Source organism: Amblyraja radiata, chromosome 25, assembly GCF_010909765.2.
Source record: "Amblyraja radiata isolate CabotCenter1 chromosome 25, sAmbRad1.1.pri, whole genome shotgun sequence".
Lineage (NCBI taxonomy): Eukaryota > Metazoa > Chordata > Chondrichthyes > Rajiformes > Rajidae > Amblyraja > Amblyraja radiata.
Genome location: NC_045980.1, coordinates 37934358 through 37950300, shown reverse-complemented (window position 1 = coordinate 37950300; position 15943 = coordinate 37934358). Strand labels below are relative to the sequence as shown.

The following is a 15943-nucleotide window of genomic DNA, read 5'->3' as shown; positions in this document are numbered from 1 at the left end:
CACTTCTCTCCTCCCACTTGGGCTAGAGCCAATCAGTCGTATCTCTTGCTAATCTCCTCCTGCTGCTGCTGTTGTTGTTGCTCCCAAAGCTACAGCAGTTCTCTAATGTGATAACAATTTTCTCCTGACTGTTTATAGAACAGCAAGAAGAACAGGCCCTTCAATCCACAATGTCTGTTCCAAGTATGAAGATAAGACCAACTCCTGACTGCCTACACATAATCCATATCCCTCCTTTCCCTGCATATACAAAAGTCTCTTAAAAGCCACCTATCGTATCAATCACAACTACCACCCCTGGCAGCACATTCAAGACACTCTATGCAAAATAACTTGCCCCGCGCATCTCCTCTAACCGTTGTGCGTCTTATTTTAAAGCTATGCCCTCTAGTCTTTGATTTTTCCATCCTGGGAAAAAGGTTCTGTCTACACTATCCATGCTTCACAATAACTAACACTGTAGCTAATACCCCGAATCCAAGAATCATCCTGGAAAACTTCCTCTGTACTCTCTCCACATCATCCACACATTTCCAGTGATCAGAACTGTGAGTAATACTCCAAATATTGTTAAGGTTTTGTCTGGAGGGTTTGTAAATAATTTCCCAAAGTTATAATCACCAAGTTATTATAGACCTGCCACACACAACTGTATCTATGTACTTTATGTTGTCATGGAAATGAGTAGCCATTTTACCAGCTAGACTTACAAAGACAAGTGCTGGAGCAACACAGTGGGGTCAGGCAGCATTTCTGGATAACACAGATAGGTGGGGGGGGGGGGTTGGGCTGGGACAACCCAAATTGTCACCTGTCTATGTTCTCTAGAGATGCTGCACGACCCACTGAGTTACTCCAGCACTTTGTGCCCTATCGTGCAAACCAGCACCTGCAGTTCCTTGTTTCTACACTTACAAAGACAATTAAACTGATTTGGGCACCTTTGTAAAGAAAATCTTTGGTTTCATTATCATCCTCTTTCTGCATCCCATTCATCATACATGCTTCTGTCAATGGACCAGTTTCAATTTATCTGCCAATGCCAGACATCAAGAGGGCAATTTACACTCAACTTTCCATCAGATTCCACCAACTCCCTCCCATCCCACCAGGTTCTTTGACACATTATTCAATTTTCTTTAATGTTGCTGTAGTATTTCCTTCAGATTACCGTTATTCATAATTCCCTGGAATAAAAAATAAAGACATTTCTCTTTCCTTTTGCTAGTTACTGTTATATCTGTGACTGCAACAGTTCGCATTGGCCTCACACCAACACTCTCTCGGGCGATTAAGGATCAGCAAGAATTCCTTGTCTTGTCAGCAGAAGCCAAAAGGATTGAGGAAAAAAAAAATCTATTTTGTAACAAGAACTAATTTTCTGATGCTATCCTACAATTAGCAAACTTAATTAAATCTCACAATGAGATTGTGACTTGTCAGTTGTGGACTGGAGCTTAGAACTGTACAACCCATGGACAGGCCCTTCCAACCCAACAAGTTAAACTAATTTCCTCTGCCTGCACCAGCTCCATCCTTCTCCATTCCCTGTATAACCATGTGCCTATCTAAAAGCCGCTTAAATGCCACTATCTTATCTGTTTCCACCACCCCAGGGCTGCGTGTTCCAGGCATGCACCACCCCGTGTGAAATGATGATGTTCCTCTCTTTGTAATTTTTAGATTCCTTCCCCAGCAACAGTCTAACATTAAATCAAACAGAGAACCTTTTGCGATACAGACAAGTGCCACAGATTGAATTGAGGATCTCACACTAGTTTGGGAGTAGAAAAAAATATCATAGACACTAAAAATGGATTGTTTTTCCCCTTGAAGAGCTGATGCAACACACTGACCCACTGCATTACACAAGCTTGGTAAGAGAAACTCACCCCGAGGGAATTCACAAATCACTGCCAAGTTAATCTGGGATACGGAATAAATATTTGCTCTCACAACATGTACTCTCCTTCACATAAATTAACTCTTTTTTTTCTTTCGAATTCACATTTCTTGGCGCATGCACAAAAAACACAGCTTCATGTTACAGTAAATTGCTCTGTGGGCCGTTTTCTATGAACACAACTCTCTCCCCCCCCCCATAACACAGGGGTTACCCGTGTAAATATAAAAAAAAGCACACTGCACACGTATGCAAGCAGAAATTCATAGCGGAAATGGAATTTGATCTTTATGAATATTTGCATTGGATGTCAAATTGCAACAAGCATATCAATCTGGGCGCAAGGAATTTTCATTAACACCAGCGTCATTTTCACAGAAGAGTTGAGAGCACTTTGCAGAAGAGCTGCAGACAGCAACATACACTCCCTACACAATTTTATTAAAAAACAAGTAATTTCGAAATGCTCCTTTAATTCTCCCACATTTCTATTTCCTTCCCGCCACTATGGACAGCAGGTAGGGAGTTCCACAGCACCATCCTGCAGCCTAGACGTGTAGACGTTGCAGTCCCTGCAGGGAAGAACTGGCCTTGAAACCCACTCACTTCCCCAGTTTAAATAATGAAACGCCAGTGAGGCTGCCACAAAAAGTTTCACAAACTGGTTCTCTGGGCGGCCAATGAACTGCAAGCTAACTCCCTCAACTGCAAATGTGGAAGCCTCAAAAAAAAACATAACAAGTAATCTGGAGAAATAAGGAACTGCAGATGCTGGAACCTTGAACAAAACACAAAGTGCTGGAGGATCTCAGCGGGTCAGGCAGCATCTGCGGAAGGAATGGACAGGCAACATTTGAGCTGAGACCCTTCTTCAGACTCAATTTGTTTTGCAACCATCCATTTTTTGCTAACAAATGGATCGATATCCAGATCCAATATCAACATTTATTCCCTGGTTCCATATCAAGCTTAATTACACTTAAGTTTGCGTACTTTCCTTCATTACACTTGTTATTTTTTTTTAAAGCACTAAACACAGTGGACAAAAATGCTGGAGAAACTCAGCGGGTGAGGCAGCATCTATGGAGCGAAGGAATAGGCGAAGGTAGACAAAAATGCTGGAGAAACTCAGCGGGTGAGGCAGCATCTATGGAGCGAAGGAACAGGTGACGTTTCGGGTCGAGACCCTTCCGAGTTTCGACCCGAAACATCACCTATTCCTTCGGGGTTGAGACCCGAAATGTCACCTATTCCTTCGCTCCATAGATGCTGTCGCACCTGCTGAGTTTCTCCAGCATTTTTGTCTACCTTCAATTGTTCCAGCATCTGCAGTTCTTTCTTAAACAATCAGTGGATAGGAGGAACTCATCACCCACACAGTGTAGCACAGAATAGCACTATGCAGTTGTAGGGGGAAAAATTCTGGAAAATGTCAGTTATCATGCCTTTATGAATGTCACAATACAAGTTGCAGCAGAAGTAGCATTAAAAGGTCAGGCATGATTGTAAATCTAGAGTTGAAAATTACCACAACCTTATTGAAACACAATCCCTACTTCTATGCGTCCGACATAGTCACACTAAATTCCATGCTCCTTACTTCATCAAACTAAATTTGCTGCATTCCACAGAGTTAATTTTAAAAAAACATTAAAAAAGGACAAAATGCTGGAGAAACTCAGCAGGTCAGGCATCACCACTGGAGAGCATGGATCGGTGATGTTTTGGGTAGGGAACCTTCTTCCAACTGATTGCCGGGGGGGGGGGGAGGGGGAGGGAGTAAGAAATAAAGCTGGAAGAGAGGAGGTGCAGGACAAAGCCTGGCAAGTGATAGGATGATACAGGCGAGGTGGTGCATTGATTGGTAGGTAGTTGGACAAAGGCCAGAGAGGAATAGAAAGTGTGAGATAAGGATAGAAGAGGGTGCGAATTGTTAAAGCCAGGTCAGTCACTGTGGGGCAGTGGTAGAGATGCTGCCTTACAGCGAATGCAGCGCCGGAGACCCGGGTTCGATCCCGATTACGATTGCTGTCTGTACGGAGTTTGTACGTTCTCCCCATGACCTGGGTTGGTTTTTCTCCGAGATGTTCGGGTTTCCTCCACATTCCAAAGATGTACAGGTTTGTAGGTTATGGCTTTGTAAATGTAAAAATTGTCCCGAGTGGGTTGTAGGATAGTGATAATGTGCGGGGATCGCTGGTCGGCGCGGACCCGGTGGGCCGAAGGGCCTGTTTCCGTGCTGTATCTCTAAACTAAACTAAGGTGGGATTAGGTGGAAGGAGACGGGGGAGGGGGGAGAGAACAAATGCAAGCTCAAATCCGGCACAATCTGAGTTCTGGAGCCTTTCAATCCCAAATTCCACTGCTCTTGCGGTGATTCCGAAGTTTCTAGGTGGAAGTGAGTTCACAAGTTTGCAAAATATTAAATGATCACAGACAAATAACTTGTGAGATGATGGAGATGCTGAAAAAGGACAAATTCACCCTAAAATATAACGACTTCAACCCTTCCCTAGCCAATACCCTCCAGAAGGTTCGCACCCAGCTTAGTCCTTTGGGTCTGCCCTTTATTCTTGTAGAATATTTATGTTTACTTTAAAAGCTTTACATATCCTATCCTGTTCGAGTAATACATTCTCTAAGATAGTGCATGCATAGAAAGAGAGAGCACATGGAATTGCCAGCTTGATCAATTAAGCTTAGAAACCAAGCCAGATTTGGCAGAGGAAAATTTAATTAAAACACGAAGGCCGGTGAAAGAGCCACCGCTGTAAATTAATGCTTACGCAAATCGGTTTCTTGCATAGGAAGACTTAGAATGAGCGACTGCAAAGCTTCACTTTTTTGAGGTTTAGCTCCCTGAGACTTCCTTAAGTTGCCATGGAAACCACCACACCTGGGGAAGGCTCTTTGCTCTCATCTGATCTGCACTTGGGCCACAGAGTTTCTGGTGAGTTCGAGACAGCCTGGGGAATGCCAGAAGGCCCAGTTTTCCTGCAAACGGACTTGGATCCATTCTGATAACTGTCTCCCTTTCCACCAGCACCTGTCACACTGGAAGCACACTGCTGCTGCATCTTGCCCTCACGTTGCCTGAGACGCTGCTGGCATCCACAGCCGCTCCACTGCTTGCACTTTGTCAGCACTGTTCACACAGGCACCTACGAAGATGAAGGACAGTTAGCAACTTGAACCACCCTTAACCTACAAACTTACACTTGATACTAAACAGAGAGCAAGTTTGATTTTCTCATTAGACTTTGGGCCAGGAGTAGTTTTGTTAAATGTTATTACGCTAAATGTTCGGTGGCTTTAGTAACACAAAGGGATTATCAATAAGGGATGAGGGAGGAGGGGGGCACATCAACGGTAATTGAAGGAAGTGAAACCAATTTTCTTTCATCTTTAAACTCTCGAGGCCACATTCAGTTTTGTTGTTCGAAACAAATATTAATAACCCAAAAGCTAGCTGTCACTTTAAAAAAAAAAACTTTAAACAGGAGTGCAGACTTTGAATAAATTACTTTGCTTTGCTTTAACATGCTTATGTGGCATACACACACACACACTTACAGGGAAGCTTTACGTAATAAAAATCAAAAGCTTGATGCCAAGTTCAAATGTTTATTTTTACAGCTAGTCAGATTTTCAACTTCTTCTCAGCTTGCGTTAGGCAAACACGTCAATTACTTAATATTGACTTTCAGTGCCAGTACGAATCAAATCCTTGTCATAAAACAGGTTGTTGCCAGAATCTGGGACTGCATTACATGGCATTGTCAGGGTGAGGTTGTTGCCAGAATCTGGGACTGCATTACATGGCATTGTCAGGGTGACTAACTCTCCCATTTTAGGATAAAATACCAATGAAATCTGCGCCAAAGTGAGCACACAAATGCCATCACTTCAAAAACACGACTCCATTAGGCTCATTAAAATGTGTTTCTAAATAACAAACATAGAAACATAGAAATAGGTGCAGGAGGAGGCCATTCGGCCCTTCGAGCCAGCACCGCCATTCATTGTGATCATGGCCGATCGTCCCCTATCAATAACCCGTGCCTGCCTTCTCCCCGTATCCCTTGACTCCACTAGCCCCTAGAGCTCTATCTAACTCTCTCTTAAATCCATCCAGTGACTTGGCCTCCACTGCCCTCTGTGGCAGGGAATTCCATAAATTCACAACTCTCTGGGTGAAAAAGCTTTTTCTCTCCTCAGTCTTAATGACCTCCCTTTTATTCTAAGACTGTGGCCCTGGTTCTGGACTCGCCCAACATTGGGAGCATTTTTTCCTGCATCTAGTTTGTCCAGTCCTTTATAATTTTATATGTTTCTATAAGATCCCTTCTCATTCTTCTAAACTCCAGTGAATACAAGCCTAGTCTTTTCAATCTTTCCTCATATGACAGTCCCGCCAACAAAGAATAACATGTTCATCACTTTATCAGCTGGATCTTTGACTATACCCATGTTGGTGATCAGTGCTGAAACCCAGATAATTCAAGACATCCTGGCAATTTTTGACGAATGTTTTAGTTCTCCACTGCCCTCAGCCTGGCTTCAAATCATCAGCTGCATGGAAAACATCAAACCCTTAAATGGACGTTTCTCACAAGGATATAACCAAGGGCAACAGCAGGAACACTGGAGTGCAGATCTTCACTTCAATACAGCACAACCCAGAATAGAAATCAGCAAACAGCAAAGCTTCAGGACCCTGACATAGAGTTGCATAACAGCTTGGTTTGGGAACTGCTCTGTCCAAGACCACAAGAAATTGCAGAGTTCTGGATAAAGCCCTATCCATCACGGGCTAGACTCCCCACCTTTGACCTCCATCCGCACTTCAAGCTGCCTCAGAAAAGCAGCCAACATAATCAAAGACTTGTCCCATCTCGGTAATTGCTTCTCCCTGCTCCCTTAGGGCAGAAGGTACAGAAACTCCAATGCATGCACCTCCAGACTCAGAAACAGCGTCTTCCCCTCCATGACCAGGCTTCTGAACGGTCCTTCCATACGCTAGGGTACTGTTCGATTAATCTCTACCTCATTGAGGACATTGGACTTGTTCATGGAGCTGACACGTTATAATGCTGAGAACTATATTCTGCACTGTGTATTAGAACACTGTGTTCCGTCTATTGTACTTGAGTTGGAACTGGTTTTATCGATGTTATGTCATGTCTGATCTGTTTCTGTTTCGATAGTAAGCCAAACAGAGCGTTACACTGTACCTCGTTGCATGACAACAATAAACCAAGACTTGTTTATTCACAACCAAAATCGAATTTTCAAATGAGGAATGTGGAATTGGAACTGTGTCCTCTGGTTACCAACCCAGTAACATTACTCTCCCCTCATTGCCATTCAGTGAAGGAACACAACAAAGCAATTGGAAACCACAACTTAATCCTCCAAGGAATTTGATCTTTTCATCCATTGACTTAGTGGCCATGAACAAAATCAACAGGTAAAACTGTCCCAACTTACTAAACAGCTGCAACTTTAGTTTTTCTTAAAATTCCTCAAAACCTCTGCATAACCTATGTAAATGATGTGCAGTCAGCTAAGCATAATCTTTTTGTCCACACACACCCATCTTACTGTACAGTAATGCACAGGACAATAAAAACAGTTTGAAGTGCACGTCAACTGTATATGCAGCTGTCAGACGTCAGACCAGGTGAATGGAATTTTTTCAAGAAGTGGTGCCAAAATTCTTCCCATCACATTCTTCCATTAGTTTCAATCACACAATGTGTAATCAAGTTCATCTTGACGCGCATGTACTAAACTTGAAAATGTTTTCTGAGACAAATGAAATTGGCCCACATTTCACCTTTATACACAGGCACAGCAACTGTAAATGCAGGACTTTCAGGCAGATTTACAATGACTTCAGACAGACAAAGTGCTGGAGTAACTCGTTAGGTCAGGCAGCATCTCCAGAGAATATGGATATGTGAAGCTTCGTGTTGAGACCCTTCTTCAGAAGTCTGAAATATCACCTACCACCTAGCCATTTTCTCCAGAGATGCCGACTGACCCGCTGAGTTACTCCAGCATTTTTATGTCTATCTTTGGTATTAACTAGCATCTGCTGTCCCTTTTTATTACAAATGATTCATTTCAAGACATCTAATTACATGCCATTTCTCAAGGCAAAGTGTGTTTAAGAACCAATTCATGTGTTTGTTAATCGTAAAGGAATAATTTAACTCAGCAGGAACAATGAAGTGTGCAAAAAGAATGGGAGGAAATTGCGAGCAAAACGCATCAAACCTGGAGAGGTATTTAAATGATTTGCTATCCCCTTCAAAATAAGATCAAGAACAAATGTTTACAAAAAAAGACACATTGTGCTGGAGTAACTAAGGATGGCAGCATTACTAGAGAACATGGATAGTTACTATTATACTGAGGACCGAAGAATGAAGCACCAATTACTGCATTAGTACAAGGAGGTAGCTTTAACATTAAATTTGTAAATCCGATTAAGAGTTAAAGCCTTAATTACTACTTTGTAACATATAAAAGTTATATTTACAACTCCACAACTGCCCTTTTCTTCATCTCGTATTGCATTTACTAATAATAATAATAATAATAAATTTTATATTTAATGGGCGCCTTTCATACAAAATCTCAAGGACACCTTACATAGTAATCGGAATAAAAACATATAATCGGAGTAAAACAAGTAATTAAAGACATCACAATGACACAATTAAAACAGAATTCAATCCAAAAACAGAAAATCAAAAACACAGTGTGAAGAGAGAGCAGCGGCAACCAATTCGTGCCAGCGTCCACTCTCCCTTCACGGCAGCCATCTTGGACACAGACCTACAAGACTACAGTTAGACAAAAAAAATCATCCCCCCACAGTGGATAGCACTGTGGAGGAAGGCACAATGTCCAGTCCCCACCCCTTGTTCACCCCAAAGTCAGGCCTATTGGGGCCACCGCAATTGCCTCTACGAGGCCCGATGTCCCTGGCCGTTCTCACCGGTGGTCTTGCCCCGGCGTCGGGAGAGTCCTTTCGGCGGCTGGGCCACTTGGAACGGCCCGCTTCTTGGTTGGAGCCCGCGGCTGCCGAAGCCGACAAGGCCGCGCCGGTTTGGCGCTCCTAGGCTCCAGATGAAAAAAGTCGGCGCCCGCTCTCCTCACTGCCACCCTTGCCGCCTCTACGCACGCCGTCTCTCCGCACGCCGCCTCTTCCGCTCCGCAAACCCGCAGCCCGGAGATGTTGCTCACTGCGGTCCAGCTCGCCAGAGCTCCAGCGCGGCGACCCAGGCAAGGCATCGCCCGCTCCGCTCCCAGCGCTCCAGCGCTCCAATGCAGTGCCGCCACGCAGGCCGAGGTGCTGGGTGGTTCCCGCCAAGAAAACGGCGCTCCAAGCCCGATGGTAGGCCACGACGACGGGTCGACGGGCAGCCCGGAAAAAAAGGCTGCCACACACCGACCAGGTAGGGACCTATAAATAAAGTAACACCTACCCCCCCACATTAAAAGACCATATCCCCTACAAACAAAAAAACAGGACTCACTAAAAACTAAAAAAAAAAAACGAATTTAAGACGGACGGCTGCTGCTAGCAGCCGTTCACCAAGATGGCTCCTCCTCTTTTTTGACTATTCAGTATTCTGGGATTTTGAGTATTTCCCTTTAAGAAACAAGCCAATCATGGGAGTTACTAGTGGGTGATGCTTGATACATGCAGAGATGCAATGGAAATATTCACATGAATTTCTTGCTTTGTTGGGTAGCCCAACCAGCATCTGATCTGCAACATATTGAAACAGGGCTCAATCATTTAAATTGTGGAAAATTCCATTGTATGTTGATGGAAAATTTTGACAAAAGTTGTTGGGATGGTTAACACACAGCCTTGCGGCCAGTTATGCAAGTTTCAGTGCGCAAGGAGCAGGGTGGTAAACTGGCGGGAGCATTCAATGTTGTCACAATATTCATCGCCAGTCTGTGACTGACTGATTTACATGATCCCGTCCCAGCTTTCCTAACCCCATGGAAATGGGGCTTTCTTTCCCCTTGATGACAACGGATTAATCATCGTGAAAGCTCCTGTTACCACTTGCACGCAACCGGGTTACTAATACTCTGCAGGAAAGCGAGTGGGTCAGAAATTTTAGCCTCGTCCGACGGGCCCATTACAGTAGGAATGGGAAGTAAATCAAAAATAAATTTAAATTGCTGGTGCTCAAAATTTGAAATACAAATAAAGAATGCTAGAACTAATCAGCATGTCTGACAGCATCAGGGAAAGAGAAATAGAATTTCTATCTCAGATTGATGAGCATTCATTCAAATCATCGACCGTTTTGACATCAAGTCGTTGATCTCAGATATTAACTCTGGTTTTCCCTCCACAGATGTGGAGTATTTCCGGCATTCTCAGTTTTTTTACTTTAGAAAGCAAATTATTTCTGCAGGGGGTTTACCGCTGGGAATGTAAAGGGCAACTCATCACCACCACCTTTGCCATGAAACCGGGGCCCACAATCCCCACAGCATCACTCACACCCAGTAAACGATAAAAAAATTCTGCTGAATAATTTATGATTTATTTTAAAATCTTGATTTAAAAAGAGGAGCTTGCATTTTACACTAATCGTATTTTCACACCGTCAATGTGTTTCCAAGTGACCTGTACACAATGTAACATTTCCAATAATGTAGTAAACTATGGAATGCAAACCATGTGTGGTTAATTTATACACAAAGCTCCAAGTAGATCATTTTTTAAAAGATGATGTTGATTGAGAAATAATTGGAGCAAGTCAACAAAAGAATCTGCCCTGCAGTGAAAATGTCCCCGTGGGTTGTTCTGCAAACACCTGAGGGGAGGACAGAGCATCCAAATTAACGCCTCTAACAACGGAATCATCGAAAATAGGTGCAGGAGTAGGTCATTCGGCCCTTCGAGCCTGCATCGCCATTCAATATGATCATGACTGATTTTCACACAGAGAGTGGCGAATCTCTGGAATTCTCTGCCACAGAAGGTAGTTGAGGCCAGTTCATTGGCTATATTTAAGAGGGAGTTAGATGTGGCCCTTGAGGCTAAAGGGATCAGGCGGTATGGAGAGAAGGCAGGTACATGATACCGAGTTGGATGATCAGCCATGATCATATTGAATGGCGGTGCAGGCTCGAAGGGCCGAATGGCCTACTCCTGCACCTATTTTCTATGTTTCTATCCAACTCAGTATCGAGTACCTGCCTTCTTTCCATACCCCCTGATCCCTTTAGCCACAAGGGCCACATCTAACTCCCTCTTAAATATAGCCAATGAACTGGCCTCAACTACCTTCTGTGGCAGAGAATTCCAGAGATTCACCACTCTGTGTGAAAAATGTTTTCCTCATCTCGGTCCTAAAAGATTTCCCCCTTATCCTTAAACTGTGACCTCTTGTTCTGGACGTCCCCAACATCGGGAACAATCTTCTTGCATCTAGCCTGTCGAACCACTTAAGAATTTTGTAAGTTTCTATAAGATCGTCCCTCAATCATCTCGAACCATGGAATCCACCTCGAACCATGGAACACAGACTAAGTGATCTTCCAAAATACTGTGCCCCAGTGTACATACAAATAGAGCCTCACATCTGAAAGGTACATGTTCAAGAAGGAACTGCAGATGCTGGAGAATCAAAGGTAGACAAAATTGCAGGAGAAGCGCAGCATCTATGGAGCAAAGGAAATAGGCAACGTTTCGGGTCACACCCGCTGAGTTTCTCCAGCATTTTTGTCTACCTCTAAAAAAGTACATGATCGTTCTAGGACTGGTTAAAAAAAAAACAAGAACTATCAATCCAGCCATGCAATACCAGTTGGTTCACATGATGTTGTTGGATCAGGCAGCATGGAGTTCCCCTGCCTGAATCCTCACCCCCCCCCCCACCTCTGTGTCCACCAGGCTTCATCCTGCCCCTACTCTCCCCAAGATTTCTTGCCACCACCCCCCCCCCCCCCCCCCCACCCCCACATTCAGTCTGCAGAAGTGTCCCCGCCCAAAATATCACCGCTCCATGTTTTCCAGAGATGGTGCCTGACCCGCTAAGTTACTCCAGCACTTTGTGTCCTTTGGTGTAAACCAGCATCTGCGGTTCCTTGTTTCTACAATCCTGCCATGCTCTTGGTTCTGGTTCTTGTCCAACCTATCCACTAAAACCTACTCCCCTCCAGAGCTCTGCAGCTCCACGGATGGAGAATATCATGTACGCGGTGCAAGCGCAGGTCGAAGGGCAACTGTTGTGGCATCAAATGTTTCCAAGGTCAGCCATAAGGAGCAAGACTAAGCCTGCCACAGTACGATGATCGACACAAGACTTATCTCCACTGTGCCAGTTCTCCATCACTCTCAACTCCTAATCCTTCACAAAATGATCTACTTTCCTTAAAATAGCCCCAATGATCTATTCACTACCTCCCTGGGTAACGAATTCCAGAGATTCACCACCGTCTGTGAGGAAAAATTCAGTTTTAAATGACCTCCATTTTAACTTATAATACTGGCTATTTCAGCAGTGCCACTAAACAACCAGCAGCAGACAAACATAAAGACATCACCTCACACATTGCATCACCTGTGGTTTGAATAGATTTGCAATTCTAATTACATGTCAGTTTGCATGATTTCCACAGACAAGGCAATTTTTAAGAAAATGGACAAGCAGAGAACCAGTAACTACTGACGTTAGCCTGAAGTCAGTAGTAGGAAAATTGATGCAAATTCTTGATTGATTGAAAAATATAGCATGGAAACAGGCCCTTCGGCCCACTGAGACCATCGATCACCCGTTCACACTAGTTCTAAGTTATCCCACCTTCTCATCCACTCCCTACACACCAGGGGCAATTTACAGAGAGCAATTAATCTACAAACCCATACGCCTTTGGGGTGTGGGAGGATACTGAAGCACCCAGAGGAAACCCACGCGGTCACAAGGAATTATTTTGTTTATTAGTTAAACCTTTATTTATTTCCAGGGGCGAGGCTGGTAGGGGAGGAGAGAGAAATGGGGTCTGTCTACCGCACCTTGACGGGCAAGGAGAGGGGTGCGGCAACCAAGGAAGGAGATGGCTGGAGGCCTGCTACTGCCTGGGACTTGCCTGGAACAGGCACGGTTCACAAGAACTGGAGCATGGACTTTGAAAATGACAGAAAAACAAGGAGTCTCTTGCCTGCAGACTCAGTGGACTATTTCTGCACACTTGCTAATCGAGGATCGGGGTTATGGCAATACTTTACTGGACTGTTTGTAGGAAAAAGAATGGCACTGTGCCAGCAATGATAATTACAGCACCATTGAAGCACTGCTACTCCCGATCTCCCTGCACGGTTCCTTGGAAGGAGATTTTGAAAGGACAAACAGGAAGGGGAGCTGTGATTATGGTGCCATGTCACTGGGTGAGGGAGTCAGGCTGCCAAAGAGCCTTCCTGCAGCTTGTGCCAGCCAGACAATAACATCTCTGCCTCCCCGGCCACTCAGCTGCAGTGCTGAGGCAGCCTGCCATCTCGTCAGACAGAATATCTACAATGTCATAACATTTACAACACAATGTTCTAGTGGAAAATCTGCAAGCCTTTTCTGAAACGGCACATTTCAAAAAAATAATTGCAGTACAACAGCTGGTGATAGCTAGCTCCATCTTCACCATGGTCATTCTAAAATGGTTTAAGAAAAATACAGGCAGCAGAAACTGAAATGTATGCCCTCATAATGGCTTCCCACCTCAAACATTGGTATCATTTAAACCAATGTCAGTGCCCTTTACTCCCTGAAGTTCTTTATGATTGGGCCAATGCAGTGATTGTATTGAAAACTTATTAATAAATACAAAATCAAATAACAGGAACCCCATCAATGTTTAAACATCAAAGGCATAAATAGTCACAGAGAATATAAGTGCTTAATGTATTCCTGGGGGGTCTTTTTTCCCAGGGTGGAGAGGGATCTCGAACTAAAGGGCATGGATTTAAAGGGGGTGCAAAGGGGCAACCTTTTCTCACAGAGGGTGGTGGGGTTGTGGATCTAGGAAGTGGAAGAAACGGATATTATTATAATGGTTAAAAGGAAATTAGACAGGTCTGTGGACAGGGAAGGTTGGGAGAGATACGGGCCAAACGCAGGCAAATTAGCATCTTGGCTGGTATGGATGAGTCGGGCCGAAGGGTCTGTTTCCGCTACGCAAGAATGAAACGTAATATTGGTCCGAGACTCCAGGTCTCCCGGCTGTAACCTGAACGGCAACATTGCTTCCCCAAGCCGAGGTTCAGGTTAACCATCTCCACATTGAAAAGTACGAGAAACAGACACAGGTTTCCACAAATGATCAAACGCTTGGTTAAGAAATGTCTTTTGAAGGGGATTTATTTTATTTAACAACATTTAATAAAGGGTGGGGAAAAGTTAATTCTATTTAATTATATTGCTGGATTCTGCATTATTTGGCATTATTAACATGTGTTGCATTAGGAACTGTCACAAAGTTTTAGATAAATATCCTGAGGCTTCAGAATCTATATTTCAAAGATTTCAAAATAGAGATTTCCCACTTAGAACAATCATCACACACAGTAATTGAGAAACAAGTACTAAGTAGCAGTGAATTTAGAGTCACTCATGCAGCACGGAAACAGGCCCTTCAGCCCAACTTGACCATACCGGCTAACATGTCTTAGGTACACTAGTCCCACTTGCCTGCGTTGACCCATATCCCTCCAAATCTGTCCTATCCATGTACCTGTCTAACTGTTTCTTAAACGTTGGGATAGTCTCAGCCTCAACTACCTCCTCTGGCAGCTTGTTCCATACACCCACCACCCTTTGGGTGAAAAAAATTACCCCTCAGATTCCTATTAAATCTTTTCACCTTCACCTTGAACCTATGTCCTCTGGTCCTCGATTCACCTACTCTGGGCATGAGATTCTGTGCATCTACCCGATCTATTCCTCTCATGATTTTATACGTTGCATTTTAGTACTTTGCAAAAGGAGTTTCACTGTGCAGTGCACACATGACAATAAAGCACAATTGAACCAGTGAGATGCCCCATCTAAACTAGTCCCATTTGCCCGTATTGGGCCAATATCCCTCTAAACTTTTCCTATCCATGTATCTGTCCAAGTGTCTTTTAAATGTCATTACAGCTGCCTCAACTACCTCCTCTAGCAGCTCGCATCATATCCCCACTACCCGCCAAGTTGCCCATCAGAATTTATAAACAAGGACTTTAAAAGGCATGGGCCATTTCTAAAACAATCAGCAACTTCACCCTCTCACCAAGCAGCAGCTCCTACTGATCTCATGACATTCATCTTCCCATTTGTGGACTTTACTTTTTTTTGTTCAAGAAAAGAGGCAAACTAAATGAATTCTGACAAGCTAGGAAGTAAATAGTGAGAGTTAGTTTAATGATGCTTCACACTGGTGTGACTCACCATTCAAATTGACTCCCATGATGGATGAGGCAGACACGGCAGCATTACCAGGCACGATCTCTTCACTCTCAGTGGGAATGGCGTACACGGAATTAACCAGCAAAACATCCTGGGCATTTGGTGCCTCCATTATCTGACAGACACCGACAGTAAACGACGACACTTGATAGGGCTTGGCGAAGCAAGACGAAGGATGCTTCTTGCCATTAAAATGTGCTCAGTTGAGGTGGGCAGCAGAAGAGATGATGTAATGTCTGAAGAGTCGCAGCATGACATCAACCAAGAGTTGTTGCACTTGGCAAATCCCACATAGAGGAATGGACCTTTCCCGCACAAGCAGAGACTGCGAAATCACAGGCACTGTGGAAAGATAATACATTAACATTGGGTTAAATGGCATCGGATGTAGAACCAGGCCCTTCGACCCACAATGTCTGTGCCGAAAACGTCTGGCTAAACTAATCTCTGCCCACACATGATCACATCCCGCCACATGCATATGCCGATCTAAACGCCTCTTCAATGCCGCTGTCCCATCTGCTTCCACCCCCTTACAGCGGGTTCCAGGCTC

At 44.0% G+C, this 15943-nt stretch overlaps 1 protein-coding gene across 1 annotated transcript in view; it reads right to left on the bottom strand.

Annotated features, from left to right (window-relative positions):
* Positions 1-15508, bottom strand: part of golga3 (golgin A3) — a 53015-nt gene extending 37507 nt beyond the window's left edge. The window contains 3 exon segments of the mRNA XM_033043944.1: positions 4690-4791; positions 4794-5064; positions 15373-15508. Coding sequence (XP_032899835.1) covers positions 4690-4791; positions 4794-4980 — 289 coding nt within the window. The 5' untranslated portion in view covers positions 4981-5064; positions 15373-15508.
* Between the last annotated feature and the right edge of the window lie 435 nt (positions 15509-15943).